This window comes from Myotis daubentonii, chromosome 13 (assembly GCF_963259705.1).
Source record: "Myotis daubentonii chromosome 13, mMyoDau2.1, whole genome shotgun sequence".
Taxonomy (NCBI): domain Eukaryota; kingdom Metazoa; phylum Chordata; class Mammalia; order Chiroptera; family Vespertilionidae; genus Myotis; species Myotis daubentonii.
In genome coordinates, this window is record NC_081852.1 from 33,478,686 (window position 1) to 33,502,618 (window position 23,933).

At 38.7% G+C, this 23,933-nt stretch overlaps 1 protein-coding gene across 2 annotated transcripts in view; it reads left to right on the top strand.

Moving 5' to 3' along the window:
* The window catches only part of PCDH15 (protocadherin related 15), a 681,342-nt gene that overhangs the window by 103,018 nt on the left and 554,391 nt on the right, over positions 1–23,933 (top strand). For both annotated transcript variants that reach the window (XM_059662693.1, XM_059662692.1), the window contains exon 2: positions 17,068–17,186. In XM_059662693.1, coding sequence (XP_059518676.1) covers positions 17,096–17,186 — 91 coding nt within the window. In that variant the 5' untranslated portion in view covers positions 17,068–17,095. The remainder of the gene's footprint in view (positions 1–17,067; positions 17,187–23,933) is intronic.

The following is a 23,933-nucleotide window of genomic DNA, read 5'->3' on the forward strand; positions in this document are numbered from 1 at the left end:
AGTTTCTAGAATTCCAACTATATCATCAGTGCTTTATTCAATTCAGTTTTATATTAGTACTAGAGGCCCAGTGCATGAAATTCTGCAAGAGTAGGCCTTCCTTCCCCTGGCTGCTTACACCGGCTACCCTTTGGCACCTGGGACCCAGTCTTCCCTCCAGCCCCTGGCACCCAGGACCCTGGGCCTCTTTCTTTGGGGTGATCGTGGAGCCCCACGATTGATCGCCTGGCTGGTGGGTGGCCTGGGCCTCCCTCTGCAGGGCGATCATGGGGCGATGGCCAGACCCCCAACCAATTTCATCTCACCTGCCTTGGCTGGCCTGGCGCCAGTGGGTGTCCTAGCATGGTCCTGCAGGGTCATCTGGATGGTTGTTCTGCTGTTCTGCCGTTCGGTCAATTTGTATATTATGCTTTTATTATTTAGGATTATTTCCAGCCACATTTAGATATTATTTCACTATTAAAAATTTATATTTTCTCCAAGTATAATATCCACCATTATGGTCACATACAAAATTTTGGTATCCGTCTGAAACTGATTTAGGAAGGCTTAATCATAATCCAATTTATTAAAAATTAGAAACAAGTTTTATGATTGCAATTATTTCTTGCAAGTCTTTCTTTTTCTCTTTCTTCCTTTTATTTATATGTTTTAGCAAGGAAAAATCTTGCATAACCTTACATCCAAAATAAGGCTTTCATTAGAAGTTTAAATGCCAATGTTGATAATGCTTACAAAAAGATAAGTAGCAAATACCAAAAACTGATTTAAAAGATTGTTGCAAACCATCTTTAAATCCTAAAAGTAATAGAACAAGCATGTGGAAATGTCATACATATAAATTTAACCTGGAATTTTGTATGACCCTTAAAATTTCTCACATGATTAGAAAATTTAGTACATAAATCAATACTTGAGGCAAGAATAAAATTTGAAATGATGATGACTGTGTCTTAAATGCATACTTCCCTGGTAAGGTAGATGTTCATTTAAGAAAACTTTAGTGGATATATATTCATACATACTTTGTATTACTTTTTTCTAGTAACTACCTGGCATTTCTGCAGATTCTTTTTGAGAAAATCCTGACAATTGAAGTACTAAAATGTTCATGATGGGCATCCCAACATTGTAGATATTGCATATATTACTTAGCTCGATTTCTCCCAGGCAGAAAGGCACTCCAAGCTATTAAAATGTTCAAAGAATGTGACTATGAAAACAGGTACTGTGAAATGTGATGTTAGTATTGTGGTCCTAAATACATAGAGAGCTATGATTATGTAACTGGCAGTTCATTATATACTCATTTTGGAGGTTTCAAATTGTTGTACCATGAGCTACACAGCACAAGCAGTTATATTTTTTGATCAATACCATATGTTAAAAATGTTTAACTAAAACAATTTACTTTTCATAATTCTTATTAAAATCTAATAAGAAAATATTTTAAAAGATCAAAACTGGGAGATTATATTTGCACAAAGAAGTTAATATCCTATGGAAGACAGTATGGAGTTTCCTTAAAAAACTGAAAATGGAACTCCCATTTGACCCTGTGATCCCACTTCTAGGAATATATCCCAAGAAACCAGAAACACCAATCAGAAAGGATATATGCACCCCTATGTTCATAGCAGCACAATTCACCATAGCTAAGATCTGGAAACAGCCTAAGTGCCCATCAGTAGATGAATGGATTAGAAAACTGTGGTACATCTACACAATGGAATACTATGCTGCTGTAAAAAGGAAGGAACTCTTACCATTTGCAACGTCATGGATGGAACTGGAGAGCATTATGCTAAGTGAAATAAGCCAGTCAATAAAGGAAAAATACCACATGATCTCACTCATTCATGGACAATAGAGACCATTATAAACTTTTGAACAATAATAGATACAGAGGCAGAGCTGCCTCAAACAGATTGTCAAACTGCAGCGGGAAGGCCGGGGAGGGTTGGGGGGCAGGAGGTAGGGGGGTAAGAGATCAACTAAAGGACTTGTATGCATGCATATAAGCATAACCAATGGACATAAGACACTGGGTGATAGGGGAGGCTAGGGGACTGTCTAGGGCGGGGGGATAAAATGGATACATATGTAATACCCTTTGTAATACTTTAAGCAATAAAAAAAAATAATAATAATAATAAAAAAAGAAGTTAATATCAGTTTAATTTCAGCAATGTCTTTAGTTACCCCCCCCATTGTTTTCTTGCCCAGCTTCACTTATTTACAGTATCTTCTTAAATCTTATAGTCTTACTCATTTTTGATGCCTTCTTTAAACAACTGTGGCTACTTACAATACATACAACCTAACACACACACACACACACACACACACACACACACACACTACTTTTTCCAATTTCTCTTTTCTGTATCTTAATAATCATTTTATCCCACCCACCACAATTGTATCTGATTATTTTTTAATCCTTATAAACCCTTTGTATATCAGCTTTTAGCAAAATATACTTTTGAAATGTATGACAAATTGGTGCATATGGACGTAGGGATGGAATTTACTTTTTCTTCAGTTTTTCCTTTCACTATACACTAATCATTATTAAAATTCAACTTCAAAATCATCCATAAGATCTGATTTCATCTTTGCCTATGGGCATTATATTAATAAGTAGAATCTTAAGACTTCTACTTCCTTTCATCCACAAAAGATTCCTGATTCTGATTTATTCATCCAGGTCCGAGACTATAAAGTGTGTGTGTGTGTGTGTGTTGGGGGGGGTGTTCCTAGCCATTAATTGCAATGAAAGTTAATACTTTTTAATGATATATTTTCTAAGAGAAATATCCTGCTGAATCATGTAAAATTGGAGACTTTTCCAAGTTTTAAAAGTCAGATTTTATGCTTTATGAGTAGTAATTAAAACCTTGAACCTATGAACTTTAGCAATAATTCTAAGGAGAAACTTTATGGTGACTACTGCTTAAGTAAACAAGAATGCTAATTAAGTAGAAACAAAACTATAATTCATGTTTCTCTCATGATTTGTTTTAGACTTTGTTTTGTTTTCACAAAATTATTTTAAAGAAGGTACTTATTTAACACTTTCCATTAATTTTGCCATTTCAACAAAATATTAAAATAGCATTATGTGGCTTAAGTTCATTTCTTTTATAGTGATTTTTCTATGAAGACCCATATTAAAAATTGACATTATATATTACAAAGGGCTTTACTAATGGCAGTGCACTCAGACACAGAGGTGAAATTTGCTTATTTTAGTACTCATAAAGCATAACCTGTTTGAGAAAAAAAGAAAATATTTTAATTGTATTTAATCCTAAAACATACAGAATCCAATACAGTAAGTCATATTGAGTTATCATTCACTGATAGGAAATAATTTTTAATCATAACACTGCCTATATATATGTGTGTGTGCCCCCCCCCCCCCCACACACATATACTGAGTGTTCAGATTATTATGACCACCTGACGTTTGTAGGCAGATTAGCTATAATTTCGTGCTGAAGTTGCTAGAGGGCCAGACCATTATAATAGGGAAGCAGGTTGTTTACCACAACGCTAGAAGTGATTTTTTTCTGAAAATATGGGTAAACAATGCTATTTATTTAACAGCCTTTGAACATGGGAGATATATATATATATATATATATATATATATATATATATATATATATATATATATATATTGATTTCATAGGGGAAGGGAGAGGGTGAGGGGTGAGATAGAAACAAACATCAACATCAACAATGAGAATCATTGATCAGCTGCCTCCTGCATACCCTCTACAGAGGATGAAGTCTGCAACCTGGGCATGTACCCTGACTGACAGGAATGGAACTGTGACTTCCGGGTTCATAGGTCGATGTTTTTTAACCTATTTCTTACATTTGAGTGATTTTCCCCCTTCCTTTTTTTCCATGTAGATCTTATTCAGATATCAATTCTCTGTGGAAGTTTTTATTATATTCATGAAAAATGACATTCCCGTTTTCAGTGACACTCCCATCCATATCTCCATTGAAGAAACATCTTTATTTCTTTACTGCATTCTATTGTTTATCATGTTTTGACATATATATATATATATATATATATATATATATATATATATATATATATATTTCTCCAACTTAGTAATTCTTAAACTAAGTCATCATTATTTAATAATTTGCCACAGTACCTGTGTGACCATTAAAAAATGAAAATGCATCATTTCTTTTTTTACAAAGTTTTTTCATAGCCTTAATTTAACTTTACTTATTTTATTTTTAATGCTATAGGTAAATATCCAAAACTTTACATTATCAACTTATTGCTGTTATTTATAAATATCCAAATGTTCAAGGCATTTTAAAACTTATATCTCTTTTCAGCTGTTTCAGCCACATATAAATTGGATCTATTTTGAAATAAATTCTATTATGGTTATTTTTCTAGACTCTAAAGAAATTATTGCTTACCAGACTTCTGTATGATCAAATAAAACTCAGTATTACATTAAATATAGTCAGTTTAGGAAAGATCATAATTGCCTTGATGGATTTGTAACCTAAATGAAGAGCTTACATAGCTCTTAGATAATGTTATTTTTCTAAATCGAATTATTAACCTCCACGTTTGCCAGTTGAGAAGATTAAATACTTCCTTAATCATATATATTTATAAGATAAAATGTAAAATCATAAATAATTGCATCAAAAATGTATAAATATTTCTAGAAAACACTGCCTTATCTGTATTTTTTCCACTATTAAACTATTATTTAAGATGATATTTCTGCAACTAACTCATATTACAGATTTCACACATAATTTCTTAATATAATAAAACACAAACTGAAATTGTAAAGAACAATCTACCATCTGTTTATAAAAATTGGTTAAATATTTCAAATTATTTTAATAACAGTAATGCATATCATACTCAAAATATTCATCTTTAACAATATTTATTTTTTATCATCAATCATACAGATTTAGTCTTTAACATATTTTAAATTTTTAAATGATTATAAATGAACTTTTCCAATTCAGGTTGCTGAGGACTTTACTTAAAAAGTCCTGCAAAGACAATATAAATCTGTAGAGTATGTAGTTTCTGTACCTACATAGATATAGTATTCACCTTTGTGATCCCTGGTTAGCATGCATATAATGTGACTTATAAATGAATCTTAGAAAAGGTGCAACCCTAAGTTCATGGTAAGAAGAGGGGCAATGGTTAATTTACTTGTTTTTAAATAAACTTCTTATGAAAATGTAATTCAAAACCTCCCAAATAGAATATGGTAGTTAGAATCGACTATCTTTTACCTTTTATCCTTTATTGTTTTTATCTTACAACTTAAGGAAAACAGCTTTTGTACTTGAGATTTTTGTGAATATTTGACCAAAGGAATGTCTTACAGAAATGCTTAGTTGTTGTACCACAATGCTGAAGACTATGTTCCATCTATACTTCAAGTCATTAAAAATACAACGGTTGTTCTGCGCAAGACCGCTCTCTTTTTCTTTTAATGTGTATTTTCTAATTTATGTTCAGCACTTCCATTCTCATCCTCAATTTCACAAGAAGCCGTCATCCAAAGATTTAGAGCAAACACTAAACTGTTTACATGCATAAATTTTTTATCAGATCCTTCCACATATTAATATGTTGTTGCTGGATCCAAAGTACAAGAAACCTGGTGGCTTAAAACAACATTAATCTTTTCACAGTCTCTGTGGCTCAGGAATCCGGCCACAACTGAGCTGCATCTTTTGCTCAGTGTCTTACAAGGCTGCAATCAAAGTGCCTGCGGATTGCCATGTTCCCGGGGATTGACTGGAATCCCCTGCAAAGCTAATCAGGTTATTGGCAGAATTACTTCATTTTTGATTGTGTGACTGAGGGCTGTTGGCAGAGGTCACCCTCAGGTGCAAGAGGTTACCTGTAGTTCCCTGGCACCGGTCCTTCTCCATAGGCTGTCTGCACCGAAAACATTCCCATCTTCAGGCTCAGACAGAAAAATATCTCTCGTTCCAATGTGGTAAGACTGAGTTTTACATCACGTCACTGAATCAAGGGCATGGCATCTTGTTACCTTTACCATATTCTATTAGAAACAAATCACAGATTCCACCTTCACTCTGTAGGAAGGGATCACACAAATGCATGATTCATTCTGGGGCACTTTAGTGTGTTATTCTCACACCCTGTTAACTGAAAACTATGCTTGGACCTTTATCATTCCCTCTCTTCTTCCTCCCTCTCTTCCTTTATTTCTCACTTCCTTCTTTCCTTCCTTTTTTTTCTTGCACTGCTCTAGTCTCTCCACCTTATAAAGTGCCTGCCCAGAATCAGCACTCAGAATTTACTATGTAGTAAATTTCTAAAATTAATGTTCTTTAGTGCTCCTGTTATTTTTTATTGTTCAAGTTTTTATCTATCAACTGCAGCAGAATAAAATGGATTTTATTAACCTGATTTTAAACTGAGTCTCAGAACTTTTCACTAGTTTTCTATTCATACGGCAAAGAAGAGGCAAAACTAGGAATGCACCAGGAGTCTCGCCCATCCCAAAGCTAGGACTTTCTATTATAATCCAGAAAGTCACTGGCATTATCACAATTTCAACTCTAATCACTCCTGACTGACTTAATACTTTGGCTTTTGTTAATGGATTTTCTCTAAGAGAAGAATAATTTATTCATCAATTTATTTGTGTTTCTTGGGAAATTCAAACTCACCAAACAGGATTAGTCATAATCTGTTTCCTATGCCAGAGAATGATATTATACAGGACTCTCCTTCAAGCTTCCTTTTAAAAGCATGCATGTACTTGCCTGAGCTTTAAAACTCATTTTAAATTTACTTGGTTATACTTTTAAGTTTCCGCATAGATGAAATAATACTTGGCCTTGGCCCTGGCAGCGTGGCTCAATTGGTGAGAGCATTATCCTGATACACCAAGGTTGTGTGTCTAATCCCTGGTCAGGGCACATACAAGAATCAACTAATGAGTGTGTAAATAAGCTGATGTCTCTCTCTCTCTCTCTCTCTCTCTCTCTCTCTCTCTCTCTCTCTCTTTCTTTCTTTCTCTCTCTCAGGTAAATAAATATAATAATAGTACTACAATACTTGGTCCTTTCTCATTTCAGAGTGCTCACCGCTTTCAAACTAAACGTTTACCTGTCATTTTCTAAAACAATATGGGAAATATATTTACGTCTAAGACTAGTATTGAGATGATAGTTCAGAAAATATAGATTTAATAGAAGTTCATTATAATTGGAAATTAAATTTTAACACTCTCCTAATTTGAAATCACATTACTAAAGTACTTTGAAATGACATATTAAGCAATAAATATGAAATATGGTATTTGCTTAATAATAACATCACAAGGAAATGAAATTGATTTATTTCTTCAGAAGCAGCAGTGTCTGATGTGCACTAAATATATAATAAATTCTTAAATGCATGTATAATCATTAAAGCAAATATCCAGTATGTATAGCAATAGTAAACATAGGTTTTTAAATCCAATCTCTTTCTAAAACTTTGACTTATTTATTTTATTAAACTAACGAGTATGGATAGGTTATTATAATGTGTGGTTTATACCTATCATTGATTAAATTCAATATTTTATTAGGATACACTTTTTTAATGTAAATTTAATATGCTAATTATATTTGTCAGTAATTTGTTTTCTTGGTGAGGAGTATTACCTAGAAAGAAAACCAGTGTCCCACTCTCCTTTATTTAGAATTTTGTGATTAAACTATCATTAAAAGAAAAGAAGAGTCTGGCTGATGTGGTTCAGTGGCTGAATGTTGACCTATGAACCAGGAGGTCACAGTTCAATTCCCGGTCAGGGTACATGCCCAGGTTGCGGGCTTGATCCCCAGTGTAGGGTGTGCAGGAGGCAGTTGATCAATAATTTTCTCTCATCATTGATGTTTCAGTATCTCTCTCCCTTCCTCTCTGAAATCAATAATAAGAAGGAGACACTCACTATAGACATGTTAAGGTACTGGGTGAATTTTTAAAGGTCCACCAAAGTTTGTAGGAGAATAATTTCTGAACTTGTACTCTCTTTATGAGTATCATGTGGTTTCAGAAAATGTGTTTTAACTTAAATCAGTCTCATTTGATGTTTACAAATGTTTAGTATATATTTAAAATGCACAAAGCTGAAATGCAACACATTGTCTATAAACAGTATATCTACACTAATAAAAGACAAAGATGCTAATTGACTATACCTTCACTATGCCCATCAGCCAATCAGAAGAGTATGCAAATTAACCCAACAAAGATGGCCATTAAATTTCCTTACTGCAGGCAGGGCAGGGCAGCGCCATCCGCCGCCCGTCCCGCTGCCATCCGGGCCTGCAGTGTGTGACCTGGGGCGGCTGGGCGGGGCAGCTCCATCCGCCGTCCACCCCACCGTGGGATCTGCCCCACTGCGGGATTGAGCCTGCTGTGGGCGACCCGGGGTGCCCAGCCCGGCAGGGCAGCAACATCCGCCACCCGCCCCACTGCGGGATAGGGCGTGCCATTTGCCACCCAGGGAGTGGGCCTAAGCCAGCAGGTGATTATCTCCCGAGGGGTCCCAGACTGTGAGAGAGGAGAGGGCACAGGTCGGGCTGAGGGTCACCCACCCCCCCAGTGCACAAATTTTTGTGCACTGGGCCTCTAGTATATATATATATATATATATATATATATATATATATATATATATATACACACACACACACACACACACACATATATATATATATATATATATACACACACACACACACACATATATATATATATATATATGTATATATATATATATATATATATATATATATATATATATATATATATATAGAGAGAGAGAGAGAGAGAGAGAGAGAGAGAGAGAGAGGGGGGGGGAGAGGAAAAGAGAGGACTAGAAATAATTATACATTTCAAAGTGGACATCAACCAAGGCTCACTCAAACATTATGGCATATCAGAAAACTCTAGCCTGGATAGTCTGGGACACATTGGAGAGGTATGTCCTCACAGTGCCAAGTGAAAACATATGTTATTTTTCTGCCATTACATAGAATTATCTACAATTTAAACATTTCTGTCTTTAAAGTATAATTCTGCTCATGACTAAAATAAATAGATGACTAGGAATAACATGAATATTTATATGTGTAGTATAAATAAAACCTAACTACATCTCTTTACATGTAGATTTTATGTGTAAGTATGTAATAAAAAATATATAAATATATTTTATTGTACTTTATTTTTATGCAAATATATTTCATCATATTTCTACATTACATAAATACAATGTATTTTATAAATACAATGTATTTCATATTATAATAAACTAGTGCCCCAGTGCACAGACTCATGCACATTGACCAGAAATTAATTAGAGGGTGGCCGGCGGGCCGGGACTGGGTTAGATGGGCCAGGCACACCCTCCCGTGGTCCCTTCCCGGCCTGCAGCACCTGCGGTGGCACTGGGGCTCCAAAGGTGTCTGCAGAGTGAGCAGAGTCCCTCCAGCAGGTGAGGTCTCTCAGCCTGCCCTGTGGGAATCAGGCTGAATCTGGCTCTCTGACATCCCCTGAGGGGTCCTGGATTGCAAGAGGGCAGTTCTCAGGTGATGCACCCCAGAATCAGGCTCCCTTCTCTCTGGTTCTGGGATGCATCACCTGAGAACCGCCACTACCAAGTCATCACAGCTCAGCAGGTCCTGCATTGAGCATCTCTCCCCTGGTGGTCAGTGTATGTCATACATACCAGCCTGTCAGAAAGTTGGACAGTTGCTTAGCCTTTTATATATAGACTAGAGGCCCGGTGCACAAAAATTTGTGCACTCGGGGGTGAGGGGGGAGTCCCTCAGCCCAGCCTGTGCCCTCTAGCAGTCTGGGACCCCTCGGGAGATAACGACCTGCTGGCTTAGGCCTGCTCCCGGGTGGCAGAGGGCAGGCCCAGTCCCTAGGTGCAGCCCCTGGTCGGGCTCACAGCAGGGCAGACTGGGGAGTTGGGGCGCCGCACTCTGTCATGCATAGAGCAGGGCGGATTGGGAGGTTGCAATGCCACCCTCAGTCACGCTCAGGGTAGGGCAGATTGGGGGGTTGGGGCACCGCCCCCTGTCACACTCAAGGCAGGGTCGATAGGGAGGTTGCGGCGCCACCCCCTGTCACGCACAGAGCAGGGCCCATCAGGGGGTTGGGGAGCTCCCCCTGTCACTCACAGAGTAGGGCCGAGATGGGATTTGGCGAACCGCCCCCTGTCACATACAGAGCAGGGCGTATCAGGCGGTTAGGGCGCCGTCCTCTATCACCCACAGAGCAGGGCCGATCAGGGGTTGGGGCGCCGCCACTGTCACACTCAGGGCAGGGCCAATGGGGAGGTTATGGCTCTACCCCGTCACACACAGAGCAGGGCCCGTGGGTGGGGGGGTTGGGGCGCTGCACCCTGTCACACACAGAGCCTCAGGGTGATCAGGGGGTTGGGGAGCTCCCCCTATCAGGCACAGAGCAGGGCCGATCTGGGGATTGGGGCACCTTCCCCTGTCACGAATAGAGCAGGGCTGATAGGGAGGTTGTGGCCCCACCCCCTGTCACACACAGAGCCGCAGGGCGATCAGGTGGTTTGGGCGCTGCCCCCTGTCAAGCTGATCCCGGTGCCGGGAGGCCTCTCAGCTCCGTGGATCCCGGTGCTGGGAGGCATATTACCCTTTTACTATGTAGGATAGAGGCCTGCTGCATGGGTTGGGCTGGCTGGTTTTCCCTGAAGGGTGTCCTGGATCAGAGTCGGGGTCCCCACTGGGGTGCCTGGCCAGTCTGGGGTGAGGGGCTGAGGGCTGTTTTCAGGCTGACTGAAGCTCCCAACTACTCCTTTTTTTTTTTTTTAATTCTGGGCCAGCTTTAGCTCTGGCTCTAGCTCTGAGGCCTCAGCTGCTGAAAGGAGGTATCTGGTTTATTTCGTTCTATAATCGAAACACTGTATCAACTCCAGCTCTGAGATCCCGGGCTCGCTGAAAGCAGGTTTCTGGGGTTTTGTTTAGCTTCTATATTTGTAACAATGTTTCAAACTGCAGGCTCAGAGGCCGGCAAGGTAGGGCGGGGAAGGTTGGTTTCCTCCGTCACTGAAGCAATCAAGCCTCATGTTAGTTTCAAGCTGCCTGGCTGCCGGCCAACATCTTGGCTGGCAGTTAATTTGCATATCTCATTGATTAGCCAATGGGAAGGGTAGCGGTCGTATGCCAATTACCATGTTTCTCTTTTATTAGATAGGATAGATATGTAATATATTATTTATAAACAAATATTTTCTTATTAGAGACATTTAATATAAATGTATATATATATATATATAAGCTATAATAAGAAAATATAAAGTGATCTAGAAAGACAGAATATATCTGAAAGAATCTTTGAAATTTTATTTTCTTGAAGTTTATATTACAAAGGTAAAAAAGAAACAGAAGCCAGAACCAGTTTGACTCAGTGGATAGAGCGTCGGCCTGCAGACTCAAGGGTCCCGGGTTTGATTCCGGTCAAGGGCATGTACCTTGGTTGCAGGCACATCCCCAGTGGGGGGCATGCAGGAGGCAGCTGATGGATGTTTCTCTCTCATTGATGTTTCTGGCTTTCTAACACTCTCCTTTCCTCCTTGTAAAAAGTCAATAAAATATATTAAAAAAAAAAAAAGAAACAGAAGATGATTCATCAGGTCATTCTTATGCGTGATAACTATTCTCTGTAGCAATGAAACATTCTTGAAGTTTCCCACTGTGGTCAGATAAAGGAATGGTTTCCCACCAGTCAGTTATGAACGTTCATATTTGGTGTCGTGAGAAGTGATGACTTTGCAAAGCCTTGTGTCTTCTACTTGATAATTGAGGCTGCTTTGAAAGGAAGTTTGCTTTTTTCTAGTTGATAGTATACATTTCTACCAAGAAATGCAGAGCACTCAGAAGTTTTATTTATATATATATCTATACACACACACACACACACACACACACACACACACACACACACACACACTAGCGGCCCAGTGCACAAAAATTTGTGCACTCAGTCGGTGGGGGGCTCAGCCTGGCCTGTGCCCTCTTGTAGTCTGGGACCCCTCAGGGGATAACCACCTGCTGGCTTAGGCCCGCTCCCAGGGGATCAGGCCTAAGCTGGCAGTCAAACATTTCTCTGACAGCCCAGGAACCCTCAGGGGATGTCCACTTGCCAGCAGGGAGCAGAACTAAGCTGCAGTCAGACATCCTTAGTGCTGCTGAGGAGGCGGGAGAGGCTCCCACAACCACTGCTATACTGGCAGCCATCAGCCTGCCTTGTGGCTGAGCAGAGCTCCCCCTGTGGGAGCGCACTGACCACCAGGGGGCAACTCCTCCATTGAGCATCTGCCCTCTGGTGGTAAGTGTGTGTCATAGTGACCAGTCATTCCTAGTCATTCTTCTGTTAGGGTCAATTTGCATATTACCATTTTATTATATAGGATAGAGGCCTGGTGCACGGATGGGGGCCAAGTGGTTTGCCCTGAAGGGTGTCCTGGATCAGGGTGGGGGTCCTGCTGGGGTGCCTGACCAGCCTGGGTGAGGGGCTGACGGGTGTTTGCAGGCTGGCCACACCACTTTCAGAATGGGCGTCCCCACTGGAGTGCCTGTACAGCCTGGGTGAGGAGCTGATGGCTGTTTGCAGGCTGGCCACACCCCTTTCAGGGTGGAGGTCCATGCTGGGGTGCCTGGCCAGCCTGGGTGAGGGGCTGAGGGCCGTTTTCAGGCTGGCCAGACCCCCTTCATAGTGGGGGGCCCTTCTGGGGTGCCTGGCCAGTCTGGGTGAGGGGCTGATGGCTGTTTGCAGGCTGGCCAAGCCCCCCAGCAGGGTCCCTCACCTCATGAGGGTGTGACCATCCTGGGTAAGTGGCTGATGGCTGTTTGCAGGCTGGCCAAGTCCCCCAGTGAGGACCCTCACATCATGAAGGTGTGATCACCCTGGGTGAGTAGCAGATGGCTGTTTGCAGACTGGCCAAGCCCCCCAGCGGGGACTGTCACCCCATGAGTGTGTGGCCATCCTTGGTGAGGGGCTTATGGCTCTTTTCAGGCTGGTCATGGCCCCCAGCCACCCAAGCTCCCACTGTAGGCTGGCTGGAAGCAGGTATCTGGGATTTATTTATCTTCTATAATTGAAACTTTGTTGCCTTGAGCGGAGGCCACAGCCCACCAGGGCAGGTGGGAAGCTTGGCTTCATCCATCGCTTACTCTAGCTCTGTGCCTGCTGGCCTCCATCTTTGTTGGGTTAATTTGCATATATTCGCTCTGATTGGCTGGTGGGCATGGCTTGGGGCATAGCGTAGGTATGGTCAATTTGCATGTTTCTCTTTTATTAGAATGCAAGTATATATATGGGTATATATATATATATATATATATATATATATATATATATATATAATTTTAGAGATAAAGAGAGATAGAAACATCAATGTTGAGAGAGAATCACTAATCAGCTGCCTCCTGAATGCCTCACACTGGAGCCCTGAACCCAGTCATGTGCTGTGACCAGGAATTGAAATTGAACCAGGACCTCCTGGTTCAACCACTGAGCCACACCACCCAGGCACAATTTTTTATAGCTTTGTCTAGATGTTAGAAATGAGAAGTACCAAAGTTTGAGTGAACAGATTGTTGAAGGGCAGATGCATATGTATAGCTCTCACTTCCCTGAGAGATTCCAGCTTGCTTCCTGACATGGCAATGATTTGGGATTTCTCTTCACAGTATTGGCAGTGGGTTCCAAACTTTGATATATCAAAGAAGTTAGTGGTTAGTCACATAGCGGTCAGAGACATTCTTTAAAAAAAAAAAAAAAAAAAAAAGATGACATTGTCAAAAATGTGCCAGAGGAAAAACTGCCATGATGTCAACCTTGGCTGCCTTTGCCATGTGTCAGTGCAACCAATCCAGATGCAGGGAGCATGGATGACCACGTCAAGGGCAGAACACTGTGTGTTCCTCGTCTCCTTCCAAGGGGGGGAAGAGCAATCTGTATTCTGGCAGTGGATGTCTTTGAAGGTGCTTTCAGCTAGAGTTGCAGGAATAGATATGTTCTTCTTGTGAAAAAATTTTAATTAGGTTATGAGAAAGCATTCTGGTTTGGTTATAATCTTAATTTCTGAATGATAATTAAGTGTGAAGTGGCAGTATAAAGTTTAAAGAATGCAAGCAGCTATTTTCATGGCACTTATTATTTAACAGGTTATATAGCTTGTTTGTTTATTGTTTATCTCTCTTCATGTTGCTAGTATATAAGATTCATGAGAAAGGAGATATGAGTGGGCTTATTTTATTGATATTTTTCAATGACCTAGAAGAGTGAGTGGTACCTCAGAGACTCTCCATAAATGCTTATTGAATAAATGAATTTCTGGGAACACAGAATATCAGAGAAATGAACATCAGCTTTATCTAGTAGGGAACATAAGTGGTGTGAAGTTCAAAATTGATGTTAGGAAATCAAGTTGATCGTCTAAGGACCCACAGAGTAACATACTTTGTTCTTTTATCATTTGGTAAGATATTGCTTTTCCTTTAATTTTTTTAGAATAATTGTTCTTTGAGTATTTTCTCCTGGTTTGTTTGTTTTTAAACACTATAGTGTGTTTATTCATATTCTCATTTTACAAAAAGGAGTTGAATTCATTATTTGCATAAATTTAGTATACTCTTGGTTTTGGAAAGAGGAATGCAATATCCCTCCCTTAAGGTACAGGGGAGCAATACAGCAGACTTTACAAGACTTCCTTAACCCTTGAAGCCTTCTGAGTCACGTATTCTCTTAGTTTTCTATCCTTTTCTTTAATGAACTGAACAGAGGTATCAGCCTTGTAAACTGCACCCCTTCTTTAGTCACACACCAGTTTGTAATCTTGAGCCAGGGAATGTGATGTTTCCACCACAGAATGGAGTTATAATACCAACCTCAGAGGCTATGCTACAGACAGTTTAGAAAATATATGTTAAAGCACTTTCAAGAGTTCATAGATGCTGAGTCAAAAACCCTCATAGTAAGCCTATGGAGTGCTCACTTTGTTTGAGTCACTCTTGTGAGCATGTAGTTACAGCCATTTACTTATTTAATCCTCAAAACAAACTTATGAGGTAGGTACTATGTTATCTCCATCGGAATAATGAGGAAAATGAGACATAAATGCTATTTAATTTGCTCAAAGTCATATAATAGTTAAGCTGAAGAACTTGAATTTAAAAAGAAGCTTTACTCTAATTCACTGACTCCAACAACTAGTAACATTGATCTACTTTATTTTTATTTTACTTTCAAGTAAGCTTGGATTGTTATATTCTTTTAATATCTAAATATGGGCTCTTCTTTGTGCTAACTGTGCCTAGAAGTTATAAAAGCAGAGGCTCAGCCTTTTACCAGTTAGAGTGAAAACCAGTGTGAGGGTCAGGTAAAACGAAGGTGTTATTTTTTTTTAATTTTTATTTTGTTAATCCTCACCTGAGTCTATTTTTCCATTGACTTTTAGATAGAGTGGAGAGAGAGAGAGAGAGAGAGAGAGAGAGAGAGAGAGAGAGAGAGAGAGAGAGAGAGAGAGAGAGATCATTGACTTTTAGATAGAGTGGAAGGGAGAGAGAGAGAGAGAGAGAGAGAGAGAGAGAGAGAGAGAGAGAGAGAGAGAGAGAAAGAAAGAACCTTTGACCAGAATTGAACCTGGGACCCTTCAGTCAGTGGGACAATGCTCTATCCACTGAGCCAAACCAGTTGGGACTTAAAACCCCAATGCTGAATGAAATAAAATGCATGTAAAAGCAGAATGAACATATTTTCTCTGTGCATTCTAATAAACATTTTCTCTGTGCGTTCTAATGAACGTTATCCACAACTAGTATAGTAGAGCGAATCCTGGACAGGAGTCATAAACTGATGGGACTCAGAGAACAATATGGCCTGCCAGAAACATTTAGTTTATAAAGAGGATTGGACAACCATCTAAACACTGAGCAACTTCACATTTAAATTTGGATTTCTACCATCTTCTGGAAAATCAGAAGACCTGGCAACACTGGTGTTCATTCCCACATGAAAAGCATTGACAAAGGCTGAGCACCAGCTGGTCATTCACACAAACCCTGCACTCTGCAGTTTCTCACAGCCTTCACCATTCTGTTGTCCCCTTAGTCTCATTCACTCTTCTCTTTTGTCTTCCTGTTCCCTGTAGACATTGGAGTTTGGAACTGCTGAGTTAGACGAACAGAGTTCCTACCCCTTTTCTATCTCCTTATTAACAAGGCCATTTTGAGCAATTTTGTGTGAACGAATTCTTCAATTTACCAAAAAACCGAGCACATCATTCTCTCAATAAGACTTACTAGTCTGCTCACTGGCCACTGATATCCCATTCAGTTTCTTTATTTACTGAGAGGTTGCAAAGGAGAACAAAGGAAGTAAAACGAAATTCACCCAAGTACTTCAAAAGACAGATGTGGTAAAAATTGATGGTTTATTCTTAGTCTTACTTGACATAGTTAAGTCAATCTCCTAGCATGTTAATTATACTAAAAAGAATTAGCATTTTAATAATGGGTTTTTCTACTTTAATGGTGTAACACATATGCCCAATAAAATGTTCATGTACAATACTAACAACTGGTTTACCATCTTAAATGGTTGCAGAACAACTTACACTGTATGACTGAATTATGCTATAGACAAGTTTAATAACTTAAACTGATTAACCATTTGATTCAATTTTAAAGAAAGTGTGGTTCTGATATTATCAATGTGTTAAATTCTCAACTGACTTGCTTACAAAGTAAGAAACAGAGGAGATGGCTTTCCTTAGAGATTACTTGTCTGCAAATTCATGTGGATAAAGAGTTCCAGCACATTAAACAAGTGTGTTACTTGGTTAATGGAAAGTGTGGCACAGGTAATTAACTATGAAGTCATTAAGACTCTTCTGTGCGGTGATAGTCGTGTTTACCTATAACAGATTGATGAACTTGTCAAATGTTTTTTCTTCCCTTTTGTTATTTCAGATCAGCCTTGAGTGGAACTTGACAGAAGATGTTACAACAGTTTTATCTCTGGAAATGGTTAGCTTCGGGGATCATCCTTGGCTCTTTCTTCGGAATCTGCTTTGGCCAGTATGAAGATGGTAAGTAAAGCTGCTTTCAGCCTGACCTTTATAGCTAGTCAGGGTTTCTGTGGTTAAACGGTAAATGAAACACAGCACAGAAATGAAGAATGCTAATTTGTAGTTCATTTTCAAAGGTTAGTAGCTCTGTGTAATTAATAATTTGCCTTAGTTAATATAATCCTACAGAAGTGGCTTCCAATGCACTTTGTTTATTAATAAGGATTGCAGTATGATACAAAATCCAATGCAAGGCCTCTATTTGAACAGTTACTAATTGTCACTGAGCAAATTCTTACTGGCTATCAAAGAAAACTAAAAATAAATAAATAAATAAATAAATAAATCCTACTTAACAACCCTTGAACTAACACAAGTATAGTGGCCTTAGAGAAAACTTAACAACAGAAAAGATACTAGCCCTAGTTGGTTTTGTTCAGTGGATAGAGCATCGGCCTACAGACTGAAGGGTCCCAGGTTTGATTAGAGTCAAGGGCACATGCCCAGGTTTCAGGCTTGATCCCAAGTAGGGGGCATGTAGGAGGCAGGCAATCAGTTATTCTATCTTATCATTGATGTTTCTGTCTCTCTCCCTCTCCCTTCCCTTTTGAAATCAATAAAAATATATATATTTTTAAAAAGATACCAGAATTTCCTATAATAAAAGATCCCCAATAGGGTCAAAAGTAGATGTCATTAGTGATTTTAGTGTTAGCACTTTAACTGTTTTGTATTAGTTCATTCCCCACTCTTTTATTTGGAAAGAGTAAAAATATAATAAAAGACTTGACATTAGGCTTTGTAAGTCATTTCCTAATAGTAAGTTAGTCACTTTAGAAAGGTATATTTGTCATCAAACTCCTTAGAAACTATTTAACATATTATGTCTACAGCGGCCCAAATATGCCTATCTTAGATATTTCAATATTGAAGGAATCTGTCTTAGAATACTATATAATGAGAGTTAGGATATATATAATGTTAAGTTTAATAGAGGGAAAAAAAGAAAACAAAATGGGGAGGGGGAGCTCCTCACCCTAGAATCTGCTATTTAAGAAAAAAAAAAAAAGAGTTTTGTCCTTTTTTATTTTTTTTATTTTTATTGTTCTTTCCCAACATTTGTTTAGCATTCAGAGTACACAGGTAAATAACTGTTATCAATTGGGGTTACTGACTGGGATCTTGGCAACTGGGATCTCGGTTCTTTTTATCAGTGCAGAAAAGATTTTCAGGCCAATGAAAATGAAATATAACTGAGGCCTAGATGCTATCTTTATGGAGAAAAAGGTCAGGGCGGGGGGTGGGGTGCCGGGTCTAAACCACCTGACTAGTGATACGCTCTGGGGGAAAGGTTACCCGGGGGTGAGGTTCTTGTTCTCCCAGTTCTGCCCCTGCTAGGCTTCCTGCCCTGGTGAGTCTCTGTACCTGGCCCATGGGACTTGCTCTGCTCATGTCTAACGTAAGCATCTCCTCATCTTTATTGCCCCGCGAACTAATCGCTCTTAGTGGCATCAGAGATTGTGAATTGTGTTTATGCTTTGCTTGGTTATATTGAATGATCTATCAGTCAATGAATTAATTTTGCTTTATCCCAAACAGTGTTCAAATGTGCACATTAAGATATTCTCAGTCCTCCCTAGTTAGAAAAAATATGACTCTTTGGGGATTCGCAGAACAGTTCTCAATAGCAACTATTTTCATAAAGTCAACAGCCTGTTCCCCTGAAAAGTTCGCTAATTAGCACAGTGTTTACTTCAAGTGCATCTGAATTTAAAATTCATGCCAATGCTATTTATGGAGATTGTGAATCTCCAGCCTAACCACACATCTAAAAATGTACTAATAAAATAAACAATGTAACCACTACTTTTAAACAAAAATAAAAATCAGTGCAACTTAAAAGAGCATGCCTTTATATTTAAATAATGCATTTGAAATTGTGCCCAGGAATATATGACACATTAGTGTGTTGATATTTCTTTATCTTATCAGACATTCTATTTTCTATTTATATTTCGTGCTCACGTGGAGCAAGCAGAGGAGAATTCAGTGTCGTTGCTAACATTAGACCTTATAAGCCCTGCCCTTCTTAGAAATGTAATTTAGGCTATCAGAGGAAATCACTACCAGTTGAGCCTGTAATGCTATAGATTGGGTTTCTTAATAATCCCATCAAAGCCCGTAGTCTTTCTAAATGTGCTTGCGTAGCCTCCCAAACAAGATTCTCAGGGCACTGTTGGCCATCACATAATCTACTCTCTGAGCAGAGTGGAACTTCACAGCTGCTAATTGGTAGTTTGTAGGACTGCTGCCCCACAAAGCACTGCCCTCATGGATGACTTCTTTATAGCCATGGCTAGAAAGCCTTCCCAGGTCCCTCCTGGGGGCAAGTGACTCAATACTTAGAAAGACTGAAGGGAGCCCTAACCGGTTTGGCTCAATGGATAGAGCGTTGGCCTTCGGACTCAAGGGTCCCAGGTTTGATTCCGGTCAAGGGCGTGTACCTTGGTTGCGGGCACATATTCAGTAGGAAGTGTGCAGGAGGCAGCTGATCTATGTTTCTCTCTCATCGATGTTTCTAACTCTCTATCCCTCTCCCTTCCTCTCTGTAAAAAATCAATAATAACAAAAAGAAAGACTAAAGGGAGAGGAGTTGTGGCAGGGCAACAGAAATGTTGTGTGGTGCTTATAGAGACGTCTTAACTTCACATGCCTTTCGGCATTCCATACTAGCATCTTCCAGGGTGCCCCCAAAGCCAGCAATGGTTCTATCCCTTTAGTTCTCCCCAGGTCTTTACCTCTCTCTGGCTTCCCTCAATTTGAGGTTGGGACATGACAATGGTTTTCATAGTTACCATTTTTTTCAAATAAATCATATAAAATTGTGAGTCCATGCCCTAATCAGTTTGGCTCAGTGGAGAGCGTGGGCCTGGGGACTGAAGGGTCCCAGGTTCGATTCCGGTCAAGGGCATGTACCTTGGTTGCGGGCACATTCCCAGTGGGGAGTGTGCAGGAGGCAGCTGATCAATGTTTCTCTCTCATCGATGTTTCTAACTATCTATCCCTCTCCCTGCCTCCCTGTAAACAATCAATAAAATATATAAAAATAAAATAAAATTTTGAGTCCACACTATGCAGGAATGAAATCGGTAGTAGGCAAAGTATGGCTAACACACAAAATAATAACACTTGACTGGAATATGTGATATGAATTTCTTGAACAGCTGGGTTTTTTTTGTTTGTTTGTTTGTTTGTCTTTTGTCCAAGTGCTTGGGTATGCAAGTACATGGATAGATTGAAGGAAGATAATGAATGGTAATAGTCAAAATCAAGATAGATACAAGGAAATTAAAAATAAAAACACCTTGCCATAGATAATCCACTGGTTGGGTTAGCCCATTTTGATAATTTGCAACTGATTTATATAGAGTTAAGAGCTTTACATAGAAAAATATGAAAGAGAAAATGTTAAAATACACTAAGGCTATTAGTATAACAATCTTGGGTTTTCTTAAATTAAATGATGGGATTCTTCTGGATTTTTAATTAAGAACAGCATCCTTATGCTTTCCTATTTATATTCTCAAGCATAGAAGAGTTGGAAGGACAAACAAATATAAAGTTTTATTTCATAAATACTTTTACTGAAATGGAATATTCTAGTTTTAGACAAATATGTGAAACTGTTTCAAAGAAAAACATATTATATAATTATTTTAATGTTTTGTAACAAAAACTTTACATGAAAACTTTGGCTAGGTTTTAAATCATTTTATATTTCTCATTCTAATTGCTGGGATAAGCTTTTAGATTCGGTAATAAAATTTGTAGCATTATATTAAATTAAATTAAAATGTAATAATTTAGCTAATTGACAGAAACTTAGAGAACCTAATAGATTTGTAGTTTATGGTCTCCCTCCCCTCAACAGAGCATTAGGATTGATGTTTTATCTATACTTCAATGCATTACCAATAATGACAATTTTGCTTGAATGGAAATATGTTTCTTGATCCCAAATTGAGTGAGGAGAGCCTTAAAAGTAGGTGACATGGGGAACAGAGGAAGCAGGACCATCTGCTGAATTTTGTGTTGTGTGGGCAAAACATCTATAAAATACTAGAGGCCCAGTGCAGATCATTCATGCACCGGGGTGGAGGGTCCCTCAGCTGGGCCTGCGTCCTCTAGCAGTCCAGGACCACTCAAGGGATGTCCACCTGCTGGCTTAGGCCCAATCCCGGGGATCGGGCCTAAGCCAGCAGGTGAACATCCCTCTCACAGTCTGGGGCTCTCACAATCTGGAACGACTCGCTCCATGCCGCCCACCTGCAGTGGAGGCGGGAGAGGCTCCTGCCACCACCACTGAGCTTGCCAGCTGTGAGCCCGGCTTCTGGCTGAGCAGCACTCTCCCTGTGGGAGTGCACTGACCACTAGGGGGCAGCTCCTGCATTGAGCGTCTGCCCCTTGGTGGTCAGTGTGTGTCATAGCGACTGGTTGTTCTGCTGTTTGGTCGATTTGCATTTTAGGGTTTTATTATATAAAATATTATTTGTTCTTACAAATACTATGATTCACAATGAGGTAAATTAACTAAGTTGTGCACAGAGTTTGTGTTTTTGTTTATTTTGTTTTGATTTTGAGTTCATAATAAATGATGAAAAGGAAAGAGAGAGGGGAAAAAGGGAAAATGATTATGGGTATGGGTATGTGTTATTATTTCTTCTGCATTTTAAATTGTTCATATTAAATCCTTTTAAAACATGTACCATAATCAGATAGGAAATGTGTTTTTTAAAAATAATTATATGTCACAATAGTATGACTAAAGTTGAACCAAATGTTAGCAAGGTGTATGCACAATGAGTGTGTATGTGTATGTGTTGGGGGGGTAGCAGGGGGGTTTTTCCTAAGTGTATACAAATCATGCACACCACATGACCTTTTAAGGAAATGGTTCTCCCTGGCTGATTGAGTGTTTAGTCTGGAAACCAAAAATCTTCTGTCCTTCCCTTGAGCTGTTGAATAAATCAGTATATATCTCTGGTGTGACTAGAACCCTTATGTAGTGTACAAGCAAAACAACTACATGAAGAGACCCAATTTATAATCTCATAGAGTCCCAACATTTCCTGAGGCTCAGTGCCCTATAAACTAGTAACTCTGAAACTCAGTTTTATACAGTTTAGCACAGCACCTGACATATATGGCCAATGTTTACTCAAACCTATTTTATTGCTACTATGACCCTCATTACTTATAAATAATTATACTTCTTTTTCATAAATTTATACATTGATTTATAAATGGGTATTTTATATTCCTGAAAAGTATATGCTTATTCTTTTTTTATATCTCTCCAAATTTACCAAGCAATGTGAAGACTTAACTTTGTTAAATTAAATTTTATACCTACAACTGTAAATGACTTTATCCTTTTCTTGGAAAGCTTACTGATTCAAATGAAACATACAGTGAACTTTGGGGAACATTTTCAGGTTCATTTTCATGCTTATTGTTACATAATCCACGGAAGGTCAGTACTGAGATTGACATGTCAATCAATCAAGGCTATAACCAAGTTCTAAAGTCTGATGCTAAGTTTCTGACACTAAAAACTGCAAACTTCATTTTTATCAACGCATCCCGTGGTCATGATGTAGAGTACCAGTGGCTTGTACTAATTAGCCTGGAACTAGAAGAGAATGGCGTATACATTATAGTGTAGATAACAGAATTATAAGAAAAATGTAGCTGAAGTACTTGTGTGTCTGAGCCAGATGTTTTCCCCCTTTATATGCTTTAATAAGAGCTGGTTAAGTAAACTGAATAGCTCTGCAAGAATAATTAAATGATCACCATAACTCATGTTGCTCGGCTATTATAGAACGTTACATGGGGCTCTGCTACAGCAGCACCTCTGCCTCATGGACTGTATATTCTAATCGTGGGATACTCATTGGCTCATCCAGATCATCTTTTAAAATTTTGTTCTTCTTTGAGTTTGTTATTTCTAAATTTAATTCTGTATCTTCCTCCTCTTAACATGATCTTTCTCTGAACATAGTACAATGCAATCATTTCTTTATACTATTTCAATTATAATTAAATTAAAGATAATTATTGGAGACTATACCTAATTAATTTTCAGCAAATATGGTTGTCTTTGAAGCTTAATTCCTCATTTAAATATGATTTCTTATGGCAACATACATATAGGAAGAAATATAGCAAATATACATGAACTCAGGCAGATACACATATATAGTACATAGATATTACACATTTTAGACAAAAGTAAAACCATGCATAGCATATATTGTTATTCAAAATTTGTATATAATTATAGACATCTGTCCTTGTTTACCCCTTTCACTTATTCTATCTTATAGCGTGTATTTACTGTGTTTTTATTCTGATAAGTTAAATTCAAGTTTTGAGAGTACCTTTGTTGCCCTAACAAGTTTGGCTCAGTGGATAGAGCATAAGCCTGTGGACTCATGGGTCCCAGGTTCGATTCTGGTCAAGGGCATATACCTTGGTTGTGGGCACATCCCCAGTAGGGAGTGTGCAGGAAACAGCTGATCAATGTTTCTCTCTCATCGATGTTTCGAACTTTCTATCCCTCTCCCTTCCTCTTTGTAAAAAATCAATAATATATATATATTTTTAAAAAGAGTACCTTTGTTGTTTTTCCTATAAGCAGACTTAAAGTCCTAAAAATTTGTCTTTTATTAAGCTTTATAAACTATCAAATTCATATACATTAAG